Source organism: Branchiostoma lanceolatum, chromosome 9, assembly GCF_035083965.1.
Source record: "Branchiostoma lanceolatum isolate klBraLanc5 chromosome 9, klBraLanc5.hap2, whole genome shotgun sequence".
Taxonomy (NCBI): domain Eukaryota; kingdom Metazoa; phylum Chordata; class Leptocardii; order Amphioxiformes; family Branchiostomatidae; genus Branchiostoma; species Branchiostoma lanceolatum.
The window spans coordinates 915,451-942,025 of record NC_089730.1 but is presented as its reverse complement, the minus strand read 5'-3'; the positions used below and the strand labels follow the sequence as shown (position 1 = coordinate 942,025).

The 26,575-nt window shown below is 41.7% G+C and overlaps 1 protein-coding gene across 4 annotated transcripts in view; it reads right to left on the bottom strand.

The window, feature by feature from the left end:
• Window positions 1-26,575, bottom strand: part of LOC136442758 (pappalysin-1-like) — a 79,600-nt gene that overhangs the window by 9,748 nt on the left and 43,277 nt on the right. For 3 of the 4 annotated variants that reach the window (XM_066439701.1, XM_066439704.1, XM_066439702.1), the window contains exons 4-17: window positions 23,290-23,435; window positions 22,889-23,012; window positions 22,597-22,763; window positions 22,167-22,481; window positions 21,590-22,031; window positions 21,056-21,270; window positions 18,269-18,468; window positions 17,580-17,669; window positions 14,466-14,612; window positions 13,744-13,913; window positions 12,856-13,023; window positions 12,026-12,234; window positions 3,402-3,609; window positions 708-891 (exon numbers count right to left, since the gene is read on the bottom strand). In XM_066439701.1, the coding sequence (XP_066295798.1) occupies window positions 708-891; window positions 3,402-3,609; window positions 12,026-12,234; window positions 12,856-13,023; window positions 13,744-13,913; window positions 14,466-14,612; window positions 17,580-17,669; window positions 18,269-18,468; window positions 21,056-21,270; window positions 21,590-22,031; window positions 22,167-22,481; window positions 22,597-22,763; window positions 22,889-23,012; window positions 23,290-23,435 (2,785 nt within the window). The remainder of the gene's footprint in view (window positions 1-707; window positions 892-3,401; window positions 3,610-12,025; window positions 12,235-12,855; window positions 13,024-13,743; window positions 13,914-14,465; window positions 14,613-17,579; window positions 17,670-18,268; window positions 18,469-21,055; window positions 21,271-21,589; window positions 22,032-22,166; window positions 22,482-22,596; window positions 22,764-22,888; window positions 23,013-23,289; window positions 23,436-26,575) is intronic. The other variant, XM_066439703.1, reaches the window with a different exon arrangement.

Here is a 26,575-nt window from a genome sequence, read left to right as displayed (position 1 = left end):
ACATCATATTGTTTTGAGGATGCCCAAGTGCTTAAATGTATCTTTACATCAACTTCACAGCATTTTTCTAAAAGTTTAGGCATTGGTCTAAAAAGATCCTATTCAGTTTTGCGCTACAATAAAGCATTTGGCAGTGAGCGTGCTCTAAACTTTGCCAATTTCCATGTTGTCGCCATACACAAATCTGTCAAAATGGCCCCAAAACTTGATTGGGCTGTTGCCATGGCAACGATGGGTGTTGAGCGGAAAGAAAGCTATTTTCAGGGGTTGGGGGCCAAGTACTATCTCTGTGCAAAATATGAGCCAAATCGACTTTTTGACCGTGAGCACTATTGTTTGATCCTTACAGACATTGGCTCTTAAGCTCCTAACGATTTCTAATTAATCATTTTATATTGGCAGCTACTTTGCAGTTAATAAAAAAACACATGGCAAACGGATGAAAATGCCATCAGGTTATACACTAGCTACAACATGAAATCTCAATAGTTTTGTCTTGCACTGCAATTTGTGGGTTCTCCAACATGCGTTTTTCCATAATCCCCCAATCTTAATCATTGAGACTGCTGCCATTACGTGAATGTATCTTTCAATCTCTGTAATTTTGCAGCATTTGTGATGCATCCAGACCCCAAGTTACCCATTACCAATGTACCAAGGAAATGGAATGTCTTTTGAGAACAAACAAAAGAGTCTGACATGTGTACCTTATCATGTTCTCCACATTTCAAAGTACACCTGCTCTGGTAGTCCAGCCCCCTGGTGCAGTTGTACAGACCCTTGAACATGGGTGGGGGCGACTTGCACTTGACACGGTCACACGTCGGTCCCTCCCAGAGGCCCTCCTCAGAGCAGCTTCGACGAAACACTCGTCTGTCATAGGGAGGCATACTGTTGGCCAGGATGTGCCAAGGTGAAGAGCAAGTTACTGCAAGTTAGCCATGCAAGGCGACAGATAAAGGATGACCACCCAAAATGAACTTGTTGCAGTCTTCATGACGACCAAGAGATTTACAAGCGTTTTGAGTTAAAGGCAAGACGCCCGATTTAATCGATGCCCTGCCATTTTTGTTTACGTTCATGGAGACAAGACAACTATTTTGTCTTTGTCATAAAGAATAAAAGAAAAATGCAAACAGCATAGAGAAATGAATCACAATAAAAAGCTGGTAGCTGATCAATTGCACAGCAAAGTCGTATCTGATAATCATCAGGATGATTATCTTCTACAGGAAAGGTACATGTTAGCGTCATAGCCAAGCTGTCCATATGTGGGAAGTCTTGTGATGTAGACATTTACAGATTTGAAAATGTAAATGTAAGCGCAGTGCAGTAGAGAGTAAAAAGTGCTAATCATGATAATCACAACAGAGTTCCACGACCTCTTACCTTCGCCAAATGATTTCAACCTTTTCGAATGATGTATTATGAATGCTTCTCGTTTATCACGGAAATAAGGTTATCATCTGCATGAATTATATAATATATCAGTAGATCATCTTCTCCACCCAAATAGCAGAAGCTGTCTTAAGTATGACAGTGTAATCTTAACAACGAAGGCTATTCTAGAATTTTCTTATTAATTAGGCAAATTAGACCCTCATTTGCACAATTTACAGTCAACCATGTTCACCTTCATAAAGCTTCCAAATGCCACAAGGATGAAATTCCAGTTATCTACAGTAGTTTCTCATTAATCATGCAAATTGGGTCTTCTATTTCTGCAAATTAGGGGGCCCAAAATCTAATCATTTCGAGATTTCAAAAAGACCTACAGACACGCCAAATATCAAGACGAGCCACTCAGGCATTCTCGAGGTATGTATTCACACACACACACACACACACACACACACACACACACACACACACACACACACACACACACACACACACAACACACACACACACACACACACACAACACACACACACACACACACACACACACACAACACACACACACACGCGCACGCTCGGCAAAACATAACCTTCTTAGCGAAGGTAATTATTTGTAATTCTACATTGTGACAAACGAGGAATGCAATACATCTATTATTACAAAACTTCAAGTTCAAGTATAACTAGAAAGACCGAAATTTGCTCCAGAGCAAATACAGCATATTTCATTCCCTCCCCATGCAATAATGCAGTCGAACCGCAGACGGCTATGCGCCTCTGTTCTGTGCAGCGTTCTCTAAGACGGCGTTCGCCGGTGTTCACGGTTGAACCGGGGTTGGACCCATTTGCATGGGTTTAAACACCTACCTATAGCGCAACAAAAAACCTCAGACCTATACAATGTTTAGACTTTTTTCATATCTACAGGATTTGCCCAGTGCAGGTATGTACTAGTAGATATTTCATGTTTTGCAAAATGACAGCGGCCGGGATGGCTTTCGAAAAACTAGCGATTTTTGGTCACTTTATTTGTGCTCGGCTTGTTTACAGTTCACCTAGATCCAATTAGCTAATCCTAACGCGTGAAAGTCCATTTCTTTACCATTGAATTGATACTAAAGTACCTTGGCTAATTAATTTAAGGAGCAACGGGTTTGCTCCGAAAAAAAAAACTGCGACCACACGTAAATCACGCTCACCTGGTGAAATTCCAGCCTGGATGTAACTAACGTTACCGACGTACACTATCCTGCGTTTTGGTTACATTTTGATACATTTCGCAAGGTGTCACAAAACGTATGTCTTTGTATCAGAAGCTACATGGGCGCGGCTACCAAAGGCAATATAAGAAGTGACATGCTGATAGTCAAATCAGTACAAGGTAGTGACATTGTGAAAATCGGCAAATTTGAAGTCGGTGGTTTCAGTGGACTTATCAATTTTATTTACTTTTATACTACAGCTTTCAGTTGGCAGCATTACTGTCTTGTTCATAAGTACCAAATTCCAAAATGTCTGATGACAATGTAGATTGATGCATAACCCCACGCGAGATATTGTCAACATTTGTGAAAAGATTGCAGAGACAGCATATATGTTAATTGATTTGTTTGTGATGACAACTTGAAATATAAAGGATATGCATAAACAGACCTCATCCGACCTCACTCAAACTAGGGTCTAATATGCAGTGTGCATGAGGCAAGAACCGACCATGACACTCTGTCTATGCAATCATGAATACACGTCACAAGTTTTAAGTATTTGACATTTTTTCATGTTATTCCACTCGTTTCCAAGATGGAAGGGATTTCTGCCCGCCATATTGGATTATCATAATTCATTTGTTGGGGTCTGCATGGGAAGTTCTTTTATCGTAATCAACTCATAAAAACTGTACACAGAGTGTTTTTCAGCCACAAATGACCCGGATTAGTTCGGGTGAGGTGTTTAGGCACACCCGCTATGGGTTGATATAAAAAAAGTTATTGGGCTCGGTACCTGTGGGAGGACGCACCGACCACGTGATAGCCTCGCTTGCAGCGGAACTTGCAGGAGGTTCCGACGTGGTGGTTGCTGGTGTCCAGGCACCGCCGAGTGGCCAGATTAGCATTATCTTGTTGGGGAGGTGGACCACAGATCAGCTGGCAAAACGCCTGAGGCAGTGACCATAGCCCATCTTCTTCACACCGTATAGTGTTATCACCACCTGGATGGAGGAATTTAGGCAAATATAACACAACAAGTTACATACCATCTTCTATTGTATTATTGCACTGCTACTTCTAGCTTACCATGTCAGAAGTATAAACAACCCAATGGCAATGCTGTGTAAGTATTTGTAACAGTTCATTCACATGTTCAGTCTTATTCATACTTTCAATATATATTGTTAATCAAAGAGATAGTAACATCCTGCACGGTGCTTAATTGTTCTAACTTTCGCTTTTCGTTTTCGTGCCGCTCCGAAGTCACTGAAATGCATGACTTGCTCTCGATAAAGTGTTACCTTTTCTGTCTACTATGGCAATAAGTTGTACATGGTTTAGAATTTTTGTCACGTTGAATAGGAGACGGCGGCCTTTAGAATTCACATTCGAAAACTATACTCAAGCTTTTTAAATTTGGCCAATCATGACGTGCTTAAGCTTTAAATTTGTATCACCGTGCAAAGAACAATTGGGGACTTTTAATCTAAACTAAAATCTAAAAAAGTTTGGAAACGTAACTTTGGTGCGTTACAGACGTGTCAATGTATTCGAAAAAACTTCTCAAATTTGAGCGTGCTGCTGCGTATTGACAAAATTCAATACGGAACTCGTACGGAATTACATATACGCACAAATGTGAACGGGGCTTTAAGCCCCTGTCACACTTGTGCGTATAATCCATTCCGCGTGAGTTCCGTGTTGAATTTTGACAATACGCAGTTGTACGCTCAAAATATCATTTTTTTTAGTTATGCGCGTCGCACATATAGCGTGTGAATAACGAATTCAACGCATCCAATGCGTTTGAGACACGTATGATTTACATATGAAGTGCGCAATAGTGTTATCCTTGCAGCGAATAGCTGTGTATCAGGTGCGTATGCTGAGCGTATTCCGGACGCACACAACGCCTGCCGACCGCATGCCTGACGCACTTCCGACTAATACCAATCAAATTATGAACGTATTTGGTTGCATTGATATTAATATTTACTTAAACTGTTATGGGAAGACGCCTCCATAACTGACGACAAGTAGGACCTTTTGTATATAAGTAACACGTATATGTAATGTTTACTTTTGGAACACGCCGTGACTCTTAGAGCCATTATTTAGCCTGTGAATTTGGTTGCGTTGATATCAGTAGTTACGAAAACTGTTATTATAAGACGCCTCCACAAGTAACGAACGGTAGAACTTTTATGTGTATGTAAAATGGGTAGGCCCAAGTACGGAAATTGGCGAGGTTCCCGTGCGGGAACTGCACCATACAGGTGGTAAAATTCCCGCACGGGAACCTCTCCACCTAGAAGCGCGGACGTCCGTGCGGGAATGTCACCACTTGGGACCGACGTCGCCCGCACGGGTTTTCACTACCAAGTACCCACATTGCATACACGGGAATTTCACCAATCACGGCCGACATCGTCCGTACGGGATTTTCACCAGGCGCGATCGTGGCCTACATTGCCAGTACGGCAATATCACCAGTCGTGACCCACATTGCCCGTACGGCAATATCACCAGTCGTGACCCACATTGCCCGTACGGGAATATCACCACCGTGACCCACATTGCCCGTACGGCAATATCACCAGTCGTGACCCACATTACCCGTACGGCAATATCACCAGTCGTGACCCACATTGCCCGTACGGGAATATCACCAGCGTGACCCACATTGCCCGTACGGCAATATCACCAGTCGTGACCCACATTGCCCGTACGGGAATATCACCAGTCGTGACCCACATTGCCCGTACGGGAATATCACCAGTCGTGACCCACATTGTCCGTACGGGAATATCACCAGTCGTGACCCACATTGTCCGTACGGGAATATCACCAGCGTGACCCACATTGCCCGTACGGCAATATCACCAGTCGTGACCCACATTGCCCGTACGGGAATATCACCAGTCGTGACCCACATTGCCCGTACGGGAATATCACCAGTCGTGACCCACATTGTCCGTACGGGAATATCACCAGTCGTGACCAACATTGCCCGTACGGGAATATCACCAGTCGTGACCCACATTGTCCGTACGGGAATATCACCAGTCGTGACCCACATTGCCCGTACGGGAATATCACCAGTCGTGACCCACAGTGTCCGTACGGGAATATCACCAGTCGTGACCCACATTGTCCGTACGGGAATATCACCAGCGTGACCCACATTGGGCAATGTGGGTACATTGCCCGTACGGGAATATCACCAGTCGTGACCCACATTGCCCGTACGGGAATATCACCAGTCGTGACCCACATTGTCCGTACGGGAATATCACCAGTCGTGACCAACATTGTCCGTACGGGATTTTCAGCAATCACGACCGACATCGTCCGTTCGGGAATTTCACCAATCACGACCGACATCGTCCGTACGGGAATTTCACTAATCGTGGCCTACATCGTCCGTACGGGAATTTCACCAGTCGTGGCCTACCTTGTCCGTACGGGAATTTCACCAGTCGTGGCCAACATCTACCAGACTACGCCGGGTATAGGCTATATGGAGAATATATTTGCCAGGGAAGTTTGGCCACCAGAGAGTTTCATTTCTGGGCGCAGTATTAACTTTACCGTGGACCGATTCTACTGGACAATTATTCCCTTTTTATCTCCATGAAAAATGGTGATATAGTTTTGGGTGTCTGTCTGTGTGTGTGTATGTTTGTGTTTCCGGACTACTTTAAACAGCATAACTCAAGAACCTCTTCATGGATTACAATGGTATTCGGTATGTGGGCAAGTGTTGGGAAGCCGAAATTCAGAGTCGATTTTGGGCCCCCTGGTATGTGACCTTGGTACTGCAGCAGAAAATCTATTTTTGTATCTTTTGACCTGGATGTGCTATGGTCTTGATTTTTTGGTGTCAGATAGCTTGTGATGTAATGAAGATTTGGTGTAGGTTTGGGCCCCCTTGTGGCTTGCTCTGGAACTGCAGGGGTGTTATTGTGAAAATCTTCTTAGGAGAATAACTGAACAAAGGAACGACGGATTTCCATGATATTTAGTATGCAGGTAGCTTAGACAGAGATGTACATAAAAAAGTGCAAATTATGCTAATTGGGACCTAATTTGCATAACTAATGAGGAAAATCTGTTTTTGCAGTGTTTTCCATTATAAGACTCAAATACATGTAAGATATATAGTTTATGGGAAGTGAAACATCAATTATGCCAATACATGTACATTCCTAATTTGCATAATTGATGCAAAACGCGATAATTCATCTAAGTGGTAAATGATAGGTCTGTCAATAGTGCGACATTTGTAAGCTGGTTAAAGGTATTCATGACCAAGCATATATTATGTAAATGTGTAAGTCATTTGCATCAACAGAATAGTTCATGGAGATATGAGGTTGCGGAACTCTTGTTTGCCGAGCGCTACGTCTGGTGGAGGCTAAAACATCACCACTCATGTCCGACATCGTCCGTACGGGAATTTGAGCAATATTGTGATACCGTACGCGTGTTGAGTCACAGAGTCAAACCGTAGTACTGGAATTTCCAAAACTATCACCCACAAAGTCGACACTACGCAATCGAATATTGAAACTCGTACCACCAGTTTGTTGTTGTTGTTTTGAATTTGTGTGTTGAGACGAATGTTGTTCTTTCCCTTGTCTCTGTAGTCACGCGACGCCTCGCCATTTTGAATTTCAGGTCCCGATTTTTTGCTGTTTTATGGCTTGACATCAGTCTGTTGCTCTCACGAATATCTTGTCAGACCTATGAATATAATGAACGTTAGAATTTGAAACATAGTGATTTCTCATTTAGAGTGAAATAGGGAAGGAAGGGCAAGTCATTTCTCGAGTTTGCATATAACGGAGATATTTCGCCGGCGGAAGTCGTATTAAAAAAAGCAAACGGATATGTTTGGTCGGCTTTGCAAGATTTCACTACCACTATCGTTGCCAATGAAGTTCGGAAGCCACATTTTTCCACAGGATCTTTCACAGCTAACGTCTTCATCAGAATTGAACAACCACGGCTAGCTAAATCTACACTGTTTCGTTTTCTTATCCACCCCTGGTCTCCAATCTGTTTTCCTTCAGTTTTCCCTCTTTTGTCACGAATAAAAAAATAATTCCTGTAAGGTTGTGACCGCTTTCAGCTGTTGAAAACGATTTCGGCACAAAATTAGCAATTTGCAAACAACTATTCTATAGAAATAGGATTTTTCTACGGCATTTTAAATGGGCCAAACTTTCATACGGCAATTCTTATTCGATCAAACTTTATTTATCATCGTTAGATATTCCAGATACAGAACTGTTATTTTAGACAATGCAGATTAAGGCTAGTATCGGTGTGGATAAACAATTATGAGTATGCGAGCCGGAAACGCTAACAACGCTGAGGAGAACAAAGGCCGTTTTTAAAACAACGTGTATTGTTGAGTCAATTGTGTGTCAACTTTTCTGTTGTGTCGTCCATAGGACTCGGTGAATAACAAAGCACATTTGTGTGGGCCATTTCAATGATTATCTAAATCAAAAGTTACTAGTATGTACACTTTGCTGGCTGTGTTTGTTTCCTCTCTGCCCTTAACTAAATTGAATACCCGACCCGACCAGTGAAATACCAAATCTAGAATGTGCCCCGGATGTTCGTCGAGTGTGCAATATGCACGCTATCCGCACGTTATCTGTGCGTTGTTCATACGCTACTGGTACGTGCCCGATCGCAGGACGAACGACACTCATTGGTGACGTATATTCTTATTAGCCATACGTTCGATCATCGTGCGTTGTATCTGCGTTGCAAGTACGCGATGTGGTCGCTGCGCAGAGATCGTGCGGCAAGAGAAGCGTATTACCGCGTTTGGAGCGCAAACACAAAGCGCGCTCGTACCTTACTCGACCGATGTCGGACGTTTGAACTGCGTTCTTATGACGTCTGAGCTGCGTATCAGCGTTCACAGTAAAGTTTTCGGTAGTTTAAAAAATATCAGGCGTACTGGGCAGTGCCTTGCGTGTGCCTGCGTACCTAAAACTTTCACAAAACTATCGAGAAACGCATTAGGTGCGTATTGTGCGCACGCCGGCGTATGACAAAAATGTTAACACGCAACTCACACGGCCATGATATACGCACAAGTGTGACAGGGGCTTTAAGGGCCCTGTCACACTTGTGCGTATATTCAAGTGCGCATGACTCCCGCAATAACATTTCTTTTGGTTTAAGTACATTTTGCAGGGAGGAAGTTGTTTTCTACTTTTACCCACCGTTGACCAGTCTAGTTATCAAACCAAAGAAATCACTTCTTCGGCTGCAAACTTAACCTAAACCAAAAACATGTTAATACGCAACTCATGCGGGCTTGTATATACGCACAAGTGTGACAGGGGCTTAAGCCTCCCTAAAGCCCCTGTCATACTTGTGCCGCAAGTTGTGCGTATATACAAGTTCGCATGAGGTGCGTATCAACATGTTTTTGGTTTAGGTTTATTTCAGTTTCAAAATTACAAAATAGTATCGATAACAGTGTATTAATTACAATATAGCCATGTATGGATGATTTTTTCCTTCGCTTTTAGAATGAAATATAATGAAATTGACCTATGTAGGGGGTACTGAGGAGTTGGACGTAACAACAATACATGGGAACTATCGTTATATGAACCAGATAGGGTGAAGTTTGTCTTTTAGACCCCGTTCACACTCATTTTTTTCAATCGCGATTGAAGTATAATCGCGATTGTTCGATCCGATCGCGATTGAACGCAAAGAAACTTTTGCGTTCACACTGCTTTTCGCCAAGTGGATTAAAGTACGCCGTGATCCAATCGCGATTGAAGCACGATTGAAGCATGCTATCGGCGATCATCTGGTAAATGTTGTTGTTGTTGTTGTCCTTGTTTTGTGTCTATTTTTCCGCTAGACATTGTCACTTGGTGCGGTAAATGTCCCTCTTTCGGTGACATTTCCCCAGTTTCGCCTGCACCTCCTCTCTCCCCCAGATTACGATGAGGACCCTGGTCTCCTCATCGCGCCATCTGCCACCAGCTGAAGTTGCTGACGGAGTTTTATTCTTCTTCTTGGGCATTGTTGACGATGAAAAGTTGTTGTTGTTGTAAGAGAGCGATCTGACGTGCGGCTTGGGTTTGTTTTCCCGCGCGATGCGAACTATGACCCCACGTACCCGCATGTATGACCTCCCACCCCCGGAACCAGTCGAAATCTCCGCCGATCGCGATGGAATGAATCGTAGTTGTGTTCACACTCAAAATTTGATAGGATTGGATTGGATCCGATCACGATTAATCCAATCAAACTACCTCCGGAGGTAGTTACAATCCAATCGCGATTGGATCGTTTTGGATCGTTCCAATCGCGATTGGGAGCGTTCACACTGAAAAAATCAATCGCGATCGGATCGATTCAATCGCGATTATACTTCAATCGCGATTGAAAAAAATGAGTGTGAACGGGGTCTTAGTAGTAATACTTTGTAATGGCGCATCTATCTCTTTACCATAAGCAGGGCATACCATCACAAAATGAAATGTATCTTTAATATTTTCATTACATGTGGGACACAGTTTCTGAGTGCCTAGTGTGTTGTGGTGTCGATCCTTTTCAATGTCTAGACAATATGCGCTGATTCTCAGTTTAGTTATGCTTTTTAGAAACGGTTTATTATGAATTTATGCGATATATTCTTCCTTACCAAAGTGATTTTTATTGTATAGCATGTGTGGAGTTTACTGATATTTCTAAGTGGTTCCCTCCAGCCAGGGAGAATCGTGTCTTTCAAACGTTCTTTAAATGTATTTCCAAAATGGTTGACATTGACTGCGGAGCTAAGTCAAACATATCTACATACTATGTCCTGAACGTGAGTAGCCCAGTCATGGTCTTCTTCGACTGAAGTGTCGTGTGTTTTATTGATAGTCCTGTCAGTAGGTATCTTACTGTGTTTGACTGTCAACGATCAATAGGAATTCTCCTTATTCACTCAGTACGGCGAAACATTGAGTAAAATTTGTGACACAGTGTCTGACTGGTATATCAAGTTCAGTTTATCACTGTATTTCTTGAAAGGCACAGGAGCAGGGCGAGGACAGGTAGACGAGGGGTCTGATTTCTTTACTAAGCGACTAACTTGCAGTCTATCAACTTCCGAACTGGAATGAATGTACGCAGAGATCTAATTTTCAGTGGGATAAAGCAATATCCCAATAAAAAGATCAGAAAATCTACACCTAAAATTCTCAACCTCACTACAATGCAGTAAAATGGGTTAAACCGATTGCAAACTCTTTTAAAAACAGATGAATAGATAGGGAGATGGACCGACTGGAGTTTCATGGTAGTGATTTCAATTAATCAGACATCGTAGTGTCAATGAATCGGAATACAATGTGCAATCATAAAAGTGCATCAAAAATTGATTTCAAGCTTTTCACTTATGACACTTGTGCAACAAAGGTAACATGTTATAGAATATACGTATAACCTTGAAACTGGCTGAGCGCGCGGCACTTTGCCACTTGCGTTTTTTTTAAGTTTCAAAAAAATTCGCCATTTCAACCGGCACGCTGGCGATAGTGTACCGGCACTAGAACGGCACCGACACGTCACTAGGACGGTACACCGAGGTTTGTGCAGGGCACTGCGGCGGTAGCCATTCGCACGCTACCGGCGCAGTGCTGCAGCTCAGTGAGAGGGGGCCTTTAGCCAAACATGTCTCTATAGTATGTCCTGAACGTGAGTAGCCATGTTCTTCTTCGACTGATGAAGTGTCGTATGTTTTTCAGATAATCTTGTCAGTAGGGAAATTATTCAATCTTAGCTATAGCCAGAGTATCTAGCCAACTGTGTTTGACTGTCAGCGATCAATAGGAATTGTCGTAATTCAGCCCTCACGGCGAAACATTGAGTAAAATGTGTGATTTACTGCCATATATTGTACCATGTACGATTGTCGAGCAACATCGTTCATTAAATAACTTGCTCATCTTGGCTTCAAACGCAAATGCGCCGCACGTCAGTGAGAGTGCAAATGAAAAATTCGCGACGGTGCCGTCATGAGCTGCCGCGGCAGTGCCGCCACAGTGCCGGAGCCCAGTGAGAGGGGGGCTTTAAGTAGGTGTCTCCAGCTCTTTCGCCTTTTCGTTTCACAGAGCTTCTTTTAGTTCTAGTTCAGTTAGATTCTAGGAAATGCAAATGGTGAAATATACATTAAGAAAATCAAGAGACCCAGGGGAATTTCCTGTCTACGTATTCCCAAGGGACACGGGCCAGCATGACGACGGGCACCCTCATGTGAATTCACACGCTATGGCACAGCAAGGAGGCTATATAAAACCTCCTTGGGCACAGTTATAGCATTGCTGAGTTATACATGTATATCGTAAGAAACACACGGCTACAATTTTTGCTCGATATTACCTTGGAGTTTGGCAGGAGGTTTACACTTAAATGTACACTTTCTTCCAAAGGAATGGCCTTCCTTGCAGACAATTGATGCATGTGGAATATTGGGCTCTCCACAGTCCATGGGTTTGCAGGAAAGGTCCTCAGTATTCCAACGGCCTTTGATACACATGACCTGGCGAGGTCCAATGGGCAAGTACCCCCTGTTACATTGCACAGAGCAGCTGAAGAAAAAGAAGCAGAAATCCATTTACTACAAGGTCTAGTATCTTAGTACAAGTCTTTGAAGAAACATTGAAGTAGAGTCTGTATGGAGAGTAGATATGTTTTATTCTACAATTTTGTGTAATATAACACAGCCACTCTCCATACAGACTGTAACAGGCTGGAATACGTAGAGTAATTGAAAACCTGTCTGAAGTATCGTTACCAACTGAACGGTAGACTTTGTGCTGTGCGGGAATATTACCCAATCCAATCTGTGGGCTTGCTCCATGTTGGTCCTTAATTCACAGTCTACTCTCCAAGCAGAGGTTAATTAGGGTCCGGTTGGTTTTTGACGTGTTTTAGGCGTTTTTGTTGGGCTTTCTATTTTGTTCCGACTTCGCCATGTCGCCAACCCACGCAAAGAAAACGGGACAAAATAGAAACCCTGACAAAATCGCCTAAAACACGTAAAAAACAGCCGGACCCGTTCTTCTGCTTGGAGAGTAATAACAGTCCACAAATGTACTGTTCATGTGAGGCATCCCAAGTTGTCAATGCTTAGTAACATTCACAACAACTCAGCTAAAGTTTGTAACCTCCTGAACACTGCAAATGTCAAGAACCACCACATCTAATACCTGTCACCATCCTGCATTCCAGAACAGTTGGCCAGGGAGTCTCTCTTCAACGCCCGTGAGTTGACGGAGGCATGCTTGACCATGAGTGGAGGGCATGTTGTTTTTTTGCACGTCATCGCAGGGTGGCATTGCTGGCTGGCTGGGTTATACAGCTCTCCATGTTGACATCTGAAAGGATATCATACCATTTGGTGCTCATACACTCATGATCTCCGGTAACTAGAGCTACCGATTGAAACTAAGCTGCAGATTTAAGGTTCATATATGTCTCAAGGATCAACGACACTATCTATTGTAACAGTAGGGTAGAACCTACAAGATCACGATTACCATCTGCAGGACACTCATGCCTGTTGGCGCACAGATAGTAGGTTCTCTTGTAGCATGGGATTCATTTGGTATTTGAGGGTATCTTATAAATATTTTTCTAGCTCATCACCCAATCGATCGTCTGGATTTTTTTCTTGGTTGAAGCAAGTAAAAATAAAAGTGAACTCGAACCAATTTAGCGGTCCTGACAGAGAAGACAGACGATATATACAGTATTTTCAGGTTGTACGGGGAAATTTCCCTAGCACTATTCGACAAGCACAATGAATAGCGGACCACGCTCTAACGCCTTCAGTAGTGTGTATGCCGGGTGGGCGACACGGCCGGCATGGCCGGGATTCAATCTAACGGCTTCTTTGTCCAGGGGCATTCTCACTGACTAGACTACGCATGTTACGAATGTAGCGAGATCTTAAATGTTCTTCAACCAAATTGTAGTTCAGAATCCGGTGAATGTTGTTGCTAATCTCTGGGAATAATTAGACATACGTACACAAACAGTGCAATCTTTTTAACTCAACCTTTTTTGTAAACAATGTTGCTTACAATGTTACCTACCGTGAAATTGCAACTGGATCCAGCGTGTTGGAGGAGCGAAGTGCAATGGCAGAGAAGGCAATATTGCTGGACATGAATTTGATCTTTGTCGCCTTGGTGTGGTAGAAGGGTGCAGTAAGGTTATGTACAATGGAGACCTCGACTGGGTTATCTTTACAGGATAGTGGCACCTGGGCATCACAAAAAGAGGAACACACCAGTGGGGATCGATCAATATCTGACATAAATGCATACTGTACATACACGAATGCATTGGTGATTGATGAATATATAATATCAGTCCTGCTAGTATCGAGAATGAGCACTCAGAGAACACAAGTATCAATTCACATTGTACTTGTATGGTCGAAGCTGGGCATAAGCATGTGGAACAGAATGCTAACAGAAAGCTTTCGTGTCGTAAAAAGTACATTTTTAGACAGAAGCTTCTCGCAATTCTAATGTTCTTAGACTATCAGCCCAAATTAATGGAATTGCTGGAGGGTGACAGAGTTATGACAGGACCTTGTTACAGATAGCATTTGAACGGTCTAATAATCATAATAAGGGCATTGATACATGAAGAAGCAAACAAAGCTTCCTGATTAGGTACAGCTGTATCTCATTTCACTGCATACAGCCTTTGGTCGAAACTTCTCGAAACCTTCAAGGCCGGCCATGATGAGGCCCATTTTGCAGCCTTCAGGTTAATTTCTTTAGAACTATTTTGAAATTGTGTCTACCTGCCGTGACCCGATGTCATGATCCCTGCCCTCTGTGTCAATCAAGGACACAGACACTGTTTTCTGTTCATCACTCCGTTCGGTGATGCCATCTGAAGCCAGGTATATTATCACAGCAACGGCAACCACTGGACGTGGAAATGTCACCTGAAAAAAGAAAGGTCAGCAACATTTGCAAACATGTATTATATATCACATAGCTAGATGGCGTCGACCAATCAGAAGCCTCCATTGCCCATGTGTTATGTGGCCATAACACACCCGTGTTATAACACACCACTTATTCCATTTTGTAGAGGGGGTGTCTTTTTTATGAATCTTTTACTTTACCTTGTTTAGAAAAACTTTTTTTTCGCAAAATTCACAAAATCTTCTTAGAATACGTGACAAAAATGAACAAATTTCAATCTAAGTGAAACTTAAACGAGAGGACTAAAACAACATTTTTCACACCCCTACCGAGAGAGTGGAACCGTCCGCAAACGATATTTGTTGCAAATTTGTCGGGCATCATCACCCGTCCCACAGTTTTACGTCGAGGAACTGACAGACGCCGACTTAGAGTCAGTTTTCGGGTCATGGGAAGTTGGGGAAGACGCCTAGGAACATGCTTCAGCAGTTGAGAGGCAAGGAAGCTGACGAGTGTGACCAACAAGAAGCCGCGGGCACACAGAGTCCCCTCCCCACTCATCACATTGTATTTTCCGAAGTAGCAAATCTTGGCAGACAAAGAAATCGCCCATGAAACCTCCTACGTTTCTACCCAAGAGGACCCCAGGCCGGTATGTTCACGTTTCTGAGGGGTTTTACCTGGCGACAATTCAATTATTGCCGGCAAAGTGATGTGTTGGCATCGAAAGAATTACGGTCAAAATCGCCCAAATTCTTACAGGTTTGTACCTACAATGATCTCGGCTCGATATGTGTACGCTTCTGTGGGATTTCTTTTCCGGCTTGAGCAATAATCATCCGGGGAAACTACAAGCAAAGGGGAGGTAAACATGCACGATTCTTACCACACCTAGGCGTCTAACAACCCGTCAATTTATAACCGTGTGGGCTCGAAGACAAGTCACCGCTTGTTTACATTGGATTGTATGAAGATCATATGGCAATATGTACAATGGATTGATTTTACATGTATAGTATTAAATAAAGAATCTATGTATTATACAGAAATTTGTCTCTCTTATATGGGTCAGTTTAGATAGGATGTGATAATAACATTAATGACCCGCCTGTTCCTCGTCTCATAAAACCACCGAGTGAGCGAAACCCTTAATCAATGACCCATTCGATGAGTATATGGTGTCATAAGGCCTGGTCATTTGCCATAACTAACTAATGATTTTATGAGGGAGTTATAGCAAATGACCTGGCCAGAAGCCGGCGCCAAAATTTCAAAATCGCCCGAGCGTCGACCGTAGTTTTCGCCGAAAATCTGCCCCGTCACATATTAGACGAGGCTCGGGCAACGTCCGTCGAACAATAATAATAGTCTTTATTGCATATTCCTGCCCAGAAGGGCTAAATGCACAGAAGACCACACGTGGTCTGTAAGGAACATAATGTAAAACATAAATTGATAAAATGCTACATTCTAATGCTAAAAACTAAAGAAAAAAAAAACATACAAATTGTGGGATATTGCTAAACTAAATGATGATCACCTAGTAGTTTCTTCTCTCTTTTTGAAACATTTGGAAATATGACTACATACTTTGTCCATTATATATTCGTTCTTACATGACATCAGGTATATAAAAGTATCCTGTTTTGACATTTTTGTACATTTCTTGTCTAATTCTATTATCTTAAACAACGATTGCCGCTCATCTTTATATAAGGAACAATCAATTAAAAAGTGGCTTTCATCTTCAACATATAAATCGTCACAGAATTCGCATGTTCTATTATTTGGAGGGGTACGGTTTTGCCTGCCAGATTCTATGTGTATAATAATAATAATAATTATAAATCCCCCATAAGACGGTACCATCTCTTGGACACGGACGAAGATAGAATCGACTAACCTGGTAAAAAGCCAATACTTTGATCAACTTTAATGAACAGGAATTGTATGATACACCAAATGCAACCACAGGAATCGCAAAGTCAACAGACCAGTCTGCTTAACGTAAATACGATGATTTTCACCGAAACGGAATCAGGCGAAGCTCGGGCGAACGCCGTCCGTGCTTCAGCCCACCGTCGATAGGCCTATCGACGCCCAGCTGACACCTGGGCGTGCTTCGGCAGATTCTCTGCATGACAACGTCCAAGGTCCGCGCAAGTTTTACTTAAGCTTTTTCTACGTTTGTAATCAATGTCTACTTTGAGGTTGGTATTTATTTTGTGGGAAAATACATTCTAGTTCAGAAGTCAAGTTTCATTCCAGTCTCAGTTCATAAATATGTAAGTTAAGATATCCAAAACAATAGAAAAAAAGAAGTATTGTTCGTGGTGTCCACATTTCACTCAAAATCAATTATTTTCATGTAAATTTTTATGTAAATAGGGGTACATTGACACAATTCATACATGGTGATGTTCACCTTCAACTAACCCACACATGTCACAAGCATAAACATGTGTACAGTTATTTAAGTCCATTTATGGAAAACGATGGAATTATAGAAAGTCCTAAGTATGCAAACTAAGTCCTTATCTAATTATGTACATCTCTGTCTAAGCTGCATGTCTAATTAGATGGAAATCCGTCTTTCCTCTCTTCGGCCCGAAGCACTCCCAACTTTCCAAATGTCGGGTGGAATACCAACGACGGTCATCCGATAATGGTAAGAAGCCCGAGCGAGGCTCGCGCGAGGCCGACGAGTTTCGGGCGACCTCCGGTGTAAAAGGGTGTAAATCGTTGGATGACGCGTACGGTATGGCCGCCCGAGTTCAAAAATCTGCGAGTTCAAAAATCGTCACCAAGGCCTCGCTGAATATAGCGCAGCTTCCATTGGCCGAGCTGCTACAAATCGTCCGAAGCCCGCGGAATCGCCTGGACGTCGACCGCACTTCAGCCGAAAATGCCCAATTGGAGCACACGGAGTCCATACAATAAACAAACTTGAGGCCAAATGTAAGAATAGCAGGTACTCTACTTACCCGTAACCAGTATAATGGGTAAAGATCTATTCCACCAGAGAAGGAACAAGGTTGCCAGGCTGTCAGAGGGTCGACCTCTGGTCTGCACATCTGTAAGGGCGGAGAAGTAAACAATAGCAGCAACAATGATGAAGATATAATGTGCTGTTTAACATTCATTCCTTGTTAAAACAACATGAGAGCAGAGAATGCAATTATATAATTGTGATTAATACTTATTATATACATATTCAATGGACTTCCTGTGCAACAAACCTTCTATCCTAATAGCGTTCTGTCCCAAAGGCCCTTCAGCCTCTGTCCCATGGACATGGATAAACATGTCCCACATGCCTTTGGCCCAGTAGCCTATATGTCCCACATAATTTCTGTCCCACTGCGGTATCTGTCCTACAACCTACTAATCCATGGGCCAGTCTGCCCACAGGCCATCTAACGGACTGGTATATTTATCACTTACATGTTAGTTAGGTTTATGTAAACGACCTGTATCTAGCCCCTCGGGGCACGAATGTACAATAAAGGTCTTCATCATCATTATCATTCATCCAACGCACCTTTTCTGCCACTGTCCCGTAGGCCTATTTGTCTCACACGGCTTCTGTCTCGCAGCGATATCTGTCCCGCTGGCCCCTCCCCCTCCCGCAAGAGTTGTCCCTTCGAGGAAAACCCGAATGCTTTCCATGTACCTGTGTTTTCAGAGGAGGTCCAGTGATCACGTCCTCTGGACAGTCATCATTCTGGTACTTTGGATTAGCCATTGCCTCAGATGCCCATTGGTCTGTAAAGCCCTGCGGTGTGTAGAAGCCACAGTCTTGAATGCTGGATCGTCTCTCGAAGTCTTCACAAACACCATCGCCATCATGCAGATAACAGAGGCTTGGCTCTCCTTTTGAAATGAATATAATCATACATCATGACAATAATCTTGAATGCAAATCTCTGCCCGAGAGATAACAAGAGTCCGAAGGACACAATCCTCCTTGAAGTAAGTATGGTGTTTGCGGTGTGGCTATGGTGTTTGATACCTACATGCGAAATTTCACACAAATTCATAAAAAAGGTATTGATTTATAGGTGCGAAGACACGGACCCAGACAAAAAAACAAGTTGTTCAAAGTGTGAAAATCTCATCTTGCCAAAGAAGGCTATTCTAGCATTTGCTCAGGGAAAAAGCGGTCGTACGTGAAAGACATACGTTTTGGTCGCACGTCATTATCGCACGTCCAAAAATTTTCCCACTGTGAATCGGGTCAAATGTCTTTTAAAATCCTTTTCAGTTGTGTTTTCGGTCGCACGGCGCTCGGCGATTGCTGATTATCTTCGCCGAGAAGATTATGTTTTCGGTTACTCCAGCTGTTGGGTGGGTCTGCATGTATGTCAAGAGCGTAACTCGAGAAACCTTTGATGAATCTTTGACTTTGGGAGGTGTGTAGTGGTTGTGCAAAGGAAGGTCAAGTTCAAAAATCATTTACCTGGCGTTTTCATCAGTACTGCAGCGGAAGGTGCATGTTTGTGTGTTTGTATGTAGGCAAAAAAAGTGACGGAATCGTTGATGGATCTTTATAATTTTTTGAAGGTGTGTGGCGATTGTAGAAACGGAGGTCAAGTTCGAAAATGGTTCACCTGACGCTTTCCTAACGCTGTGCAGCGAGCTGTGTATGTTTCTGTGTTTATATGTTGCCAAGATAACTCTAGAAGCTGTTGATGGTTCTGCATGATATTTAGTGGATGGGTAGGGTCAAGTTCAATAATGGGCCTTCTAAAATTTTGGGGCATATTTTCTGCAAGTGCTATTGTCATGATTTTTGTGTGGTTGATAGTCCATGCCACAGGAAGTAATTTGTGTAAGTTTGGGCCCCCTAGCGGCTTGCTGTAGATTGTTTTAATGTTGCAATCTAAACCAAGCGATTTCTGACAACATTGAACTTACATGTTTGGTACGTTTGTGGCGTTTAGACATCCAGGTAAACAATATATACATGTAATTCTAATGACGCTGAAGAGTGATGGATGTCACTTGAAACGTCCGGAAATGAATCTCCAAAATTATCCAGCTGTAGAGATCGAATTCTATTCATATAATATGTTTGCTGACAGTTTACATTCTCAAAGTGAATATCTAATATGCATACCAGTGCAAAATTTTGTTGCAGGAGAAAAGGCATAGATTGTATGGAAATGGAATAAGTGGGTGTTGAAATAAATACTTCAGAAATAGCCATGTTAGTAATGTTACAAACGTGAATGGTATGAGGATGTTGTGGCCAGCACATCAACAAATAAAACTGTTGAATATTTTTGTCATCTGGACACTGGAAGCACAAGTTATATTTATCATATCATTACAAATGTTTGGACTGATTTTGAAATAAAAAACAAGAATGTTTTTTTTTTACCATTTGGCATTGGTCAACATACCGAAAACGGCGTAATGTGTTTCAAAAGTCTCAGTTCCATTTTCAATAACTTTCTAGATGCCGTAAAAAGGCATTTGCACAGGTAGGAATTGTGAAAAATCGGTACGCGGTACAAATGTGTTGCAGAATTATTGTGTATGCAAGCTGTAATAAGTTTGCTACTCCTCGACCACCAACTTACAGGAAGACACAGTGCAGCCCTTATACTAAACTTATAATTGGGATTAGTCTGTGCCATTATCATCAACGACGTGTAATCCGATGTGCTGTTCTTGAATGAAGATCTAATAAATCCGATAACATGGTCAGATGAAGTAGCTAATGTTATGCTGTTTGAGTAGACCATTGTCTAGCTGTCTGTCTGTCTGTCTGTCTGCCTATCTGTTGAAGACAGAATAAAAAATAGGGGGAGGGGGTCTGAGGCACGGAAGTTCATGCAGACAGTCAGGTCAGTAATAGCGGAGAGAATTTCAGTTGAGACCGAGTGAGCAGAGCTAGCATTATTTACAGTCAGTCTGCCGCTTGACTCATGAGGCTCCAGTGCCCATGGCAGTGTGCGGGAACATTGTCTCTGCGTTCTTGACCTGTAATACCATGTTTGTATCGTTTCAACTCTTCTTACATGCTTTATGGTATTCAAGTTTGAAAATGTGGACATTTTGTTTTTTGCCCGCCTTGTGAGGCTTCTGATCGGTCAACGCCATCTGGCTATATGACAATAAATAGATAGATGGATGGATGGATGGATGGATAGACAAATAGATCGATAAATAGATAGATAGATAGATCGATAGATCGATAGATCGATAGATCGATAGATCGATAGATAGATAGATAGATCGATAGATAGATAGATAGATAGATAGATAGATAGATAGATAGATAGATAGATAGATAGATAGATAGATAGATAGATAGATAGATAGATAGATAGATAGATAGATAGATAGTCATCTGGCTATATGGTAATGCCTAATGGTTAGTAAAGTTCTTTAAGCACAACAATGAGATGACAACGGTCTTCTGCTAACGTGTTTCAACATTTAGAATCCGTACCTTTACAATGAAAGAACTCCTCTAATTGACAATTGAGATCACAACCGTCACCATAGATGGCATTGGCATCATCGCACTGCTCACTGCCCTGCATCACACCGTCACCGCAAAAAGCATCAGGGAAGTTGTACTCAAGAACTGGGGAGGGTAAACTCTTGACGGAACCCACTGCAGCTGTTACCCAGTATTTGTACATCATTCCAGTTTTGATGTCACTAAAAGAATGAAAATCATTTTTTATATACATACCGTCGATCAAAAATCAAAAATATGTATTCTGTAAAATTGTTGTTTTACTTGGCCATTGCTCTCGACTAGTGTTTCTTTGGGCTGACTCCTGTTCCTATTTTTAGAAATTGTACGAACGCCTTATTTCTTTCATTGGTTTATAGGGCACATTGTGGGGTCGTGTTAGATTCACAGTTATATGAGTCGGCACCAGTACTTTGTGATGTACACTTCGTATCAGATAAGTACAACGCACCTTTATTGCCAAGTTTATTTTTTTGTTTGTATCCATATTACCAAACTTACCTGTCCTGGAAGCTTGTCGAATCTACCGAGATTTCTTCCACATTTGCGAAGGGAGGCTCTCTTCTAACTTTGTACTTGATCTTTTTGCAGTGTTCACAGAGAGGGTGCGCTGCAGAAGATTCAACCTGAACAGCGTCAATGCTGACATACGGTGAGCTTGTATAGATGCGCATCTTTTTCAACTTCTTATAAGCTTTGATTTTGGTTGTGAAAGGCATGTCGCAATACGCATTAACGCTGCCAAGAGAAGTGTCGGTGCCATCTGTATATATGAGGAGGATGTTGTTGATTCCATTGGCAGCGTTCCAATTCACCCAGACTGATAGCCTTGTAGGTACAACTGGGGTGTCCAAGCCCAGTTCAATATAACAGGGATTACAAATGGTGACATCCGGCAGCCAACCCTTCCCACTAGGGATACATGATTCTGCATCAGGTGGACCTGTAAGTGAAAAACCATGGCACGTGTTATACCACCATTGGGAAACTGTACATAAGTGTGATAAAGGTGATAGGAGAACAGAACAGAAGCCAGCAACTGATATGTCATTGTTGTTCACCATAAGAATATCTTTACCTGTAGCTTCACTGGTTGTCCATCCCCAGTATCCCTTAGGTTTGCTTGGATTGGGTGAGTACGCAGTGCTGGCATATTGTACAAGTGCCTTGTACCGCGTACATCTTCCACAATCTCCACTCATTCCAAACAGTTCCCCAGTCAGTGGTGGCAGCCAACCAATTGACAGGCTCTTGGATGTGACGACAAGGATTTTCGGGGGAAGGACAATGGCGGGAAGTGTTTTTTGTACCTGCCAACCGTGGTATGCCAAGTCTAGGTAACAGTGCATACGGGCTGTCTGTTGGGGTGTGAAGGACTCCGTGCAAGAGTCATCTGTTATGGCATTGGAAAACAAGGTTATGTCATGGACATGCGATGAACAGGAATCTGTGCAAAACAATCTCATGCAAGTTGATATAAACCATACATTTTTGTGACTTGTTCTCACCTGCATAGCTCATAAAGTTGTTATATGGCGTGTGCTTGAAAGGGGCTAGTCCACATTTGCTCTGGTCATTCTCGGGGTCCTTACATTCATTGTTCATTGGGGTGGGGTGAGTGTCAGCACAGAGATCTCCTAGCTCCATAGAAGGACTTGTCTCAAGGCACTCATTGCTGGGAGGATTAAAAGCAACATGGGATTTTTTGTTCACTGTAGAATCTTAAGATTAAAAAGGTCATGTAGTAGGGTTATCAATACTTCATGTTTAGAAGAGGACAATAGAGTGATGCTTCCTCACCTACAGTCCATCTCGTCCACTCCGTGGTGGACATGCCACAGCCCCAGGTTATGGCCTAACTCATGGATCATCAAGTCAGTCACATTGGGCCGACCGAAGTTCTCTGGTTGTAAGACAGTTCCACCTGGAACATACAAAATATTATTAGCTCAAAACAAAATCAGAATTAGCAGGCTGGAGATAATGATATTTGTTGACAAAGTACCATTCTGCCATACTATTGCCTCAATCAGATGAATTTGCCTGTTTCAGTGTCATGTACTTATTGCAAGTATTTGTTCTATTCAGCCTTAATAATTTGAAACCTTTCTTATCTATTCTTTGTTTTATCAAGATCTTCACTCTTTCCCATTAACAGAAAAGACCACAGATATCTAGCACGACACAACAATTGATCTTACCATACACCCCATGCACTTCTTTCTCCCATGGGAATGTTGCTATACCCAAACGAGCCTCCTGTGTCCAGGCTGCAAAGTACAAGTTCAAGTGGGTTGTGCTGTTGAAGTCCAGAATAGCCTTGTACTCTCTCAAACTCATGTATGCTCTGTGACGGCACAACATATGAAAGCGCTTATGACTACAAAAAGAACGCTCCAATTGTATCCAACAATATCTGCATGTATAAAAGTCTCTACAACACTGACTTCTTCATGGCTTCCCCAGTCCCTCCCCGTGTAGGGCCCACTCTATGCCACAACAGACCACTTCCGGGACTAATGTGCTTTGTATTTGGAATATTAAAGGGGCTGGTGAAATTGACGTTTGTTGATACTGTGACCGAACAAACAGAGCATGATATACCGAAATATAGGTTCTTCCTCTTTGTTATTTCTTTGATTTTGTCATTGATTTTGATATTCTATGACATAAGTTTCGTTTTCCAACATTCTTTTCAACTTACGGCATACATTTCACCATTTTGCAGCTGCTTTGTTTGACTTACGTATGGTGTAAAACGTTTTATCTATTTTTGGAATCGGACGAAAATTGATGCGCGCGTGGATGTCATCCATTAATTAGATCAACATGGCTTCAGGTCTAGACATTCTTTGATATATTGACTTATTTGTATACAGTAAGAGTTGTCTTCCCATAGAATATAGTTGAATATATCTATCGAATGGGATGTATCACATTCTTTTGAACAAACGGAGAGAAAGATGCTTTGTGCGTTTATCATCATATCGTAAGCAATCCATTACAAAGTGACGTTCATCCTCAATCTCATTTGGACCGAATTAACAAAACCTCTGGTCAAGGGGGATTAGATCATCACATAGCGCAAAAATACCATGACCAATTCATAATAGACAATATAGAATATCTGGACTGTTTCAGTCTCTTATCTATAGCGCTCGTTCCTCGCCCACCAATTTCAGTACATTATATTTCACGCAAACTACAGCATAAGGCCCGTTCATGATTAAAAAGATAAAACGGTTCGAACCGTTTCGGAAATATTCCGAATTGAGACGGTTTACAATTTGCGTCCGCGATGCAAACTTGTACCCGCGCTGAAAACGGTTTACATCGAATTTGCATATTATTTCTTGGCAAGTGAAACAATTCTCCTATGTAAAGCGACCTTCTTTCATGTTCATGCGTTATCACCGTTTCCGACCATTGTAAGCTTTCCTTATTGTTAGAGAGCAGCCCCAAATTGTCTGAAGAATGTGAATTATCAACACGCCGGTTTCATACATTTGTCTGGAATACAGACCCAAAGGAAAAAAAAGGACTGACGAAACCGTTACGGAGCGTTCATGTTGTTTATTGTATTGTTTACTGTTTATTCGCATATATGTACGATTATCAATACATAAACAGGGCATTGGGGGGGGGGGGGGCAGGGCAGAAGCCTAGGTGGCTTTTCATGGGCCTCCCCTAAACTAGACAATGGGAATTTTTACAAAATTATACATAATCAAAACTAAGCAAAATTAGAGAAAGAACAAATTGAAACTGTACCATAAATCCTAATGAAACAAATAGAAAAGAAGAGGAACTAGAAAGTAAATTGAGTTGTAAACATAATAAGCAAGATTATGCTGTTTGATAAGTGTGATTACACTGTACATTATCAAATTACCATTTACAGTTTATAAAGAAATAGGTCAAAATTGTACAAAAAGATAATCATATGAATTATTCTGTCATCAAATATAGTAGAATAGAGATATAGTTTTGGGTGTGTCTGTGTGTGTGTCTTTTTGTCTGCTTGTCTGTTTGTCTGTCTGTTTGTGTTTTCGCACTATAGTGTAGTCAGCATAACTCAAGAACCTCTTGATGGATTACGATAATATTTGGCTTTAGACTAAATTTGGTCATAATTTGTCTTAAAAGATTACGTTGTCTTGTATAGTGGTGGTGAATGTCTGAGTTAAAGTTGAAAAGACGTTTGTATTTTTGAGGTAGGTAAGAGCTACAATTTTATGAACAAATAAGGCAATTTGAAATCTATTGATATAAAATACAGTCATAACATTTAAATCATGAAACAGAGTCGCTGTGTGTGCTGAGAACGAGGTATTGGCTGCAATTTGTACAAAGCGCTTTTGAGGTAAAGAGGTTTGATGGATGTGGTGTACGTGCTCGCCCATATTATATTGCAATAAGTTAGATAAGGGCAAATCAAACTGTAACAAAGTATCATGAATATGTTTCATGTCTTGACCTTTTTTTGATGCCCATGTTTTTGGAATTTTTTGTAGGACATAAATAAGTTTGTATCGTCTGCAAATAACAGAGCAAATAATTTCTTTGATACTAATGCCAAGTCATTAACATAAACTAAAAACAAGAGGGGACCGAGAATGGATCCTTACGGTACGCCACATGTTAAGACACTTTGGGAGGAAAAATTATTTTTATTAGAGACGAACTGTTTTCTGTTAGTTAGGTAGTATTTTAGCCAACGTAAGGCGGAGCCAGTAGATCCATAGTTGAAAATTTTGTTGAGAAGTATGTTATGATCTACTGTACCGAATGCTTTGGAAAGGTCAAGAAATGTTCCTATAGTGTATTCGTTATCTTCTAAGAATGTGGTGATTTTATCAACAAGTTGTAAGAGCGCCATGTATGTCGAATATTTGTTTCCGAAAGCCATATTGATGTGTGTATAATATGTTATTAATTTCTAGGTGATCAAGATCCGGTTGTAAACTACTTGAACTATTGGCATAAACTTTGTCTTGAATTAATCTTCTTTTTGAAGACTACTTCAAGGCATCCTAAATTGTCTTTACCTCATTAACATATCTATTCAGAGTTTTGGTATAAAACCTGGTGTTCTCAGTCCTATCGTTAGTCACTGACGAAAGACAGTGGATACTGTCTGAAACGTCTGACTGTTTCAAAATCTTATCCAGTTGCTTGAGTAATTATTTTTGGCGTACTTTTTCCAAGATTTGTGAGAAGGCCGGCAAGATTGATATTGGACGATGATTGGTGAAAACACTACAGGGATCTCCGGTTTTATACAGTGGTATAACTTAAGCTATTTTTTAGGTCTGCTGGTACTATTCCGTTTCTCAGAGAAGTCTTAAAAACATGTGTTACTGGCTCTAAAATTTCGTTCATGGCCGCCAGGAGCGTGATTTAGTCAGGCTAGACAATGCAGAATTAAGATCGCCTACATATTTTACAATGGAAAAATAATAATAATAGTAAGTGAAAATTTGTGAA